The 6,240-nt window shown below is 38.7% G+C and overlaps 1 protein-coding gene across 1 annotated transcript; it reads right to left on the bottom strand.

Moving 5' to 3' along the window:
• Positions 1 to 3,921, bottom strand: LOC18593719 (G-type lectin S-receptor-like serine/threonine-protein kinase At4g27290). Its single transcript, XM_018124458.1, has 7 exons — positions 2,417 to 3,921; positions 2,137 to 2,253; positions 1,827 to 1,984; positions 1,522 to 1,732; positions 1,200 to 1,437; positions 945 to 1,095; positions 1 to 869 (listed from the first exon to the last, which is right to left on the bottom strand). Exons 1-7 carry the CDS (start codon positions 3,687 to 3,689, stop codon positions 564 to 566), a joined length of 2,454 nt encoding a protein of 817 aa, XP_017979947.1. The 5' UTR covers positions 3,690 to 3,921; the 3' UTR covers positions 1 to 563.

The following is a 6,240-nucleotide window of genomic DNA, read 5'->3' as shown; positions in this document are numbered from 1 at the left end:
CGCATAGAATTCCTATTTCCTAGTTGTTTGTTTTTTTGAAAGTTCAATTTTATTTAAGGTCTGAAAGAACATTAGTTCTCCAGCAAAAAGATTTTGCAAGGCATACCCCTTACAAAAGAACATTGAGGTATGCCATAACAAAATCACACAAGGATCAACCCCTGCACATAAGCCAGCACCCCTATACAAACCCATTCCTCACACAAAACCAACCCCCGTAGACAAAAAGGGAACAGAACTCAGGAAATACAATGTGAACTTTCAATATCCAGGACTATTCCCAAAAATGGGCATACCTATTTCCTAGTTATGTGAAAGCTATGGTCTTTTTTCACTAGATCTGTTCATAAGCTGAACAGAACATATTACAAGCTTTTTAATTAGTTTACAATTGGCCAACCATTTCTTCCCAAGGGTTCAACTAGGAATGATGCATATCTCATTGGACGACGCAAATAGTTCAATTAGGCCCAAAAAGGTCAATGCAAGTAGTTAATGATCTTTGCTTCACAAAAATCAGGGAACGTTACACAGCAGGAGGTGTATAGCTCAAGAATCATTAATCATCGACCCTCCAATATAGACATACTTATATCATTGGTTGAAGAAGATTCAAGCTTGCTTGATGTAGAGTCTGTTTCAGGTGATTTCCTTTCCATCAGGAAACCAGGTTGTTTTGGTTTACTCAATGTTGTGTCACTACCCAACATCAGAACCACTGATGACATGTTTGGTCTATCCTCCGGATGTTGTTGCAGACATAGGAGACCAATGTGGATACCTCGTGCCACTTCTGATAGATTACATGATTCTTTTAGCAAAGGATCGATCAGCTGTACAGCCTTTTCTTCTTTCCACAAATCCCAAGCCTAATACATGTTATAAAAGTTTGATCATTTTTTGCTGTTCAAAGTACAGTAAAAAGTAGAGTTTTTGATACTTACATGTCCAATAAGGTTAAGGCCATTGCCAGGATTGTAAAACCCTCTATTTTTCTTCCCACTTATAATCTCCAGCACCAGTATTCCGAAGCTAAAGACATCCGATTTTACTGAGAATTGCCCATCAATAGCATATTCTGGTGCCATATAACCACTTCAAAAGATCATCAAAAGAAAAGACATCAATGAACTTTTAGAGGTAAATTCATGAGAAAAAAACAGAACAAGAAAGGAAAAGAAAACCACTTGGCCGCTTACTAGGTTCCAACCACCCTATTTGTGTTCCCCTCAAATTGGTCTCCTCCAAAAGATCTAGCCATGCCAAAGTCTGAAATTTTGGGGTTCATCTCATTGTCAAGAAGAACATTACTTGCTTTGAGATCTCTGTGTATAATCCTCAATCTAGAATCTTGATGTAGGTAGACGAGCCCTCGAGCAACTCCCCCAATAATATGAAAACGCTTAGGCCAATCTAGTAGCTTACTTCTTGTTTTCTCTGTCATGTTTCAAACTCCCATTAGTTAATCTACCAGCTAAACATCTTCAAGTAGATTTATAGGATTGTTGAGAGATTGAATACCGAAAATGAAGAAGTCCAAACTTTTGTTTGGCATATATTCATAAACCAGCATTTTTTCCTCTCCTTCAATACAGCATCCCAGAAGCTTTACAAGATTTCGATGTTGAAGCTTGGCAATTAGTGCTACTTCATTTTTGAACTCAGTTAGACCTTGTCCAGAGCTTCTTGAAAGCCTCTTCACAGCAATTTCTTGTCCATCTACAAGGGTACCCTGAAAATAATATACGTAAAGAGTGGTAACTTTGTTCTAAACATAGTTCATATTTTGTCTTATGATCATTTTCACCAGAATGTTGCAAATTTACCCTGTATACAGGCCCAAAACCACCTTGTCCTAGCTTGTTGTCAATTGAGAAGTCATTGGTTGCTTTGGATATTAATGCTAGGTCGAATAACTGGACTTCTGAGTCTTCCCTTTGCCCTTCAATGTTCCTATCGTTTATCACATCGTTTTCTCTTGCCCCTGAAACATTTTAGTACATACTAACATTAGCCATAGAAGGCTATATCATGTTGGTCAACTGTCTTTCTGAAAATCAGCTAGGGAAGTTGGTAAGTATTCTAAAACATAGTGAAAGCATGATTTGTGAAAGCAAATGGATCAGACAGCGTTACCTTTTGAGCTTGCACGGCTGCTGCAAATGTAACAGCTGACAAGAAGCACACCAGCAACTATGAAAATGGCAATTGGAATTGTGACTGCTATCTTGACCTTATCATTACCTTTTGGCTCTTCATGGAGTTTTCAATAAATAGAAGGAAAAAAGGGAAATGGAATTGGAACCAAGAACAAATGAACTTAAGCTATAGACCGGTAATAGAGAATGAAATTGGAAATTATTATGGAACTTTAAGGAAACACTCAAATACTCAACAAAACTAACTGTAAACTTACCTACTTCAGAGGCAGACATTCGAATGTATAGATCCTGACCACCATCTTGAACTAGTTTAATATCAATCAGATCACCAAACCAAAGGGCACAACCGCTGCCTTCTCTAATATCAGTGGGTGTGTAAGCCATACAAGAACAGTTCTGTAAGCATCTAGCCCTGCATTCCTTGAGACTCATACTTCTGTTTACCCAAGAATTTGTGGTGTCTGGCACTTTCAGTCCAACATATTTGATGAACCCATCACCTTTCTGGCAGTATAGTGGTTTATTGCGCTCACAGCCTGGGTTAAAGTCCATTGTGTACAAATTCTGTGATGATTTAGGCTTGAACCCTTTTAAACACTGACAAGGTGGCACCTCAGTACTGACACAACTTCCATATGGACCGCAGCGATCATAGTTGTCGCAGATGTCCCTGGGTATGTATGTGATCATCATCCAATTTCCAGCTTTTTCATTCCATATATAGTGCTGACCCTGATAGGCATTTTGGTTCAACATATATCTTGAGATCAGCGATTTATTTTTGACAGTATATACTTGGTACACCTCCGGCTCATTCCACACAAAACCATTCTCAAAAATGGAATTTGGCCTTAACATGGGTGCACCGCTGAATCTGAGGCCATTCCAGGGGCCTGTCCTAACGTATTTATTTGGGCCCTTCCATGCAACAATATCAGGGTATTGATATAGCTCAACACCAGCCGTGAAGTCTCCAGGTGATGGATCATCTGAGTTCTTCCAGGCTGACAGACGCCGATCAAGACCAGTCCTCAAGTCCCATCCAAGTCTCATCCCTGGAAGTAATGTATCGCTTGGATAATCAAAACTTTGCCACAAAAATGTTTCTGAATCATTATCATTTTCACTTCTTAGGACAAGATTTCCAGAATCTAAGAGCTGAACTACAGGACTTTGAACTCCTTTCTGTATGTTGGTATACCAAACAACACCATTGTTTCGACTGAGCAATACAAGATTACCTTTCCTGTTTATCATCAGCAAACCAGTTGTGTCATTGATCGGATTGCTTCTGTTTGCAACCCAAATAACAGTTTTAACTGCTATTTTCTTGTACCAAATTCCCAAGTAACGATTCTTAGAGCTTCCAGGACTAAAGAAACCAAGCTCAAAGATTCCATCTCTTGAAACCAAGGTTCTGCCATCACTAACAGACTGAGAGGAGGTGAAGACATCGATTCCATCAGCAATACCTGAAAACAATATTAGCAAAATGGTGTTGGTGAACATGAAAGACAGAATGTCCATTGGTTTCAACTTTCAAAGCTTGTAAAACTCGTAGAAAAACTTTTCAGTTTGGTAGACTTCAGAGAGCAAATTTATTTAGACTGATGAGCGTTGACTAGAATGCAAGTCTTCCTTGAAAAGACCATTAGCTATCTTCTGCTCTACCTGGCCTTTCAAAGTAATGACCAGCAGTTTATGGATAGCAGAAAAGCTATCCGATAGTAAATACAGTTCCTCAAGTGTCATGTGGGTAGGAGAGCTCTTAAATGGGAGGAGGGCCAAAAAGCTTGGAAAACTTTTTACGATGAAAATCTGTGGATCCTTTATCTTTTTCTTTTTTCCCTCAATTGTACTATGATTGGTTGACTTTAATTAGCCTCTTAAACCTATAAATTACAAGCTATTTAAGAATTTAGCTTCATTCTGTCATCCTTACACTAAATAAGTCCAACATGACAAGTCACAAACAATATATTCATTATATGCACAGTGTCTTAGAGTTCTCGCTCCTTCCATCCATAATCCGACTTGGGATAAGAAGACTTTAAATGTTTTAATCTCAAATTACGTTTTCATTAAATATATCACAGATCAACCTTTTCATTTTGTCCCATTTTTTTTTTTGATTTTCAGTTTCCAGTAAATTTAAGACCTATAAAATCTTTATGTCATCAATAAATAACATCTATTAAGTTAATGCAGCAAATACAAATTAAGTAATGCCTTATCATTCATTTTTATTATGGTACATGTATGTGAGGATTAAATGACTCTTCCTCAATGAAACATAGTGCATTAGAAAAAAAATCAAAACAATTTACAATTGATGAGATTACAGAGAATTCTTATTTCTGATTTATATGAAGCTTCAGTGTAGTCATCTTGTCAATTCTCTGTGAGACAAATATATATAACATTACCCCCAAGTAGGCACTTGCATGGTGCTAAGCTCAAACTGGGACTAAGCCACTCGTATTAAAGCATAAGGTACAAAACATTTGGAGATGAAACAGTGTTTTTTTTTTCTTTTTTGAAAGGTGATTTTATTAACACTAAGCCACCATGCCATTCAAAGTCTTTAGCAGTTTGTTAAAGACTTCTACTGGCATCAAGCTTGTGCAAAATGGAAAACATATACAATTACAAAGGGAAACTGTTTCACAATGAACAATAGCAATTTCCTTCCCTAACCTGAGCAATGAAACTAGAGAAAGATCTCTACCCTTTACCTACAGATTTCTGCTATACAAGAACTAACAGGAAGCTCAAGAAAACATCAAGCACATCTTGGAGATGAAAGAGTTAAGTATACAGTTAATCAATTATCAAGCATCTAGTATTGACAGAGTCATTTCATTTGTCGAAGAAGATACATGCTTGTCTGATGAAGAATCATCTTCAAGTGGACTTCTTCAAAACAAAAAACCAAGTTGCTTGGAGTGTGGCAATTCAGTTTCACTTCCCCACATCAGAATTACAGATGACATACTTGGCTTATCCTCAAGATGCTGTTGTACACATAAAAGACTAATATGGATGCATCGAATCACTTTTGATAGATTGCAAGACTCTTCTAAGCATTCTTCCACAAGTTTTAAAGGACTGCCTTCTTTCCATAATCTCCATGCTGTAGACACATAAATTAAAAAATAATAATAATAAAAATAAATATAAATTAAATTAAATTAAATAAATAAATAGAATAAAAAAATAAAAAAAAATCGGGATGGCTGGGGCGTACGCCCAGCCATCCCTTCGCCGTCCCATCCCCCACCCACTACGCGTGAAGTGGGGGGCTCTGACCACCAACTCCAGGGGGTGCCAGAACCCCCTCGCCGGGTTGTCCAAATTTTTGGACAACCCGGCTCTTTAAAACCCTGCAAAAAGGAAACAGACAGCAGTTAGCCACAACACGAAAAAAACCAAAAAAATCATCAACAGTTAGCCAAAAACAATCAAAGAACAAAAAGCAACAACAAAGAAAAAGGGGAAAAAGGGTTGAGATCTGAGAAGAGAAAGGGGTAGAGAGAGAAAAGGAAGGAACGATCGGCGGAGAGAAGAAAGGAGAGAGCTTGACGCCGGCAACGGAAGGCGAAGCGATTCGCCGGTTAGGAGAGAGAAATCCGAGAAGAGAGGGGAGGACGTCGGCGCCGGCGAAGAGAGAAGAAAGGAGAGTTTTAGAGAGAAGGGAAAGGAAACGCTAGAGAGAGAAACTGAAAGGCTGAAAATGAGAGGAAAAGACGGAAGCGGGGTTTATATACACGAGTCCAAGGCCTAAAACGGCGTCGTTTCGGCAGAGGGAAGAATCCAAAGGGTCGACCCCAAAACGACGTCGTTTGAGGGAGTCCCTAGAGCCCAAAACGGTGCGTTTAGGAGAGGGCCAAGCGGACCAAGGAAGCGGGCCAGGCCGACCTCCGCGCAGCCCAGACCACTTGGGCCATCCTTCCAGCCCAACAAGGTATAACCCATTTTCCTGTTTTGTTTTGTTTGGGCTTCTTGGTGTTGGGTCTAGCCCATTTTAATAAAAATACATTTTTTTAGGAAAGAAATATTTATACTTAATATTAAAAAT

The sequence above is a fragment of the Theobroma cacao genome, chromosome 7 (assembly GCF_000208745.1).
Source record: "Theobroma cacao cultivar B97-61/B2 chromosome 7, Criollo_cocoa_genome_V2, whole genome shotgun sequence".
Lineage (NCBI taxonomy): Eukaryota > Viridiplantae > Streptophyta > Magnoliopsida > Malvales > Malvaceae > Theobroma > Theobroma cacao.
The sequence above is the reverse complement of the archived record's forward strand: the minus strand, read 5'-3'. Positions and strand labels throughout refer to the sequence as shown.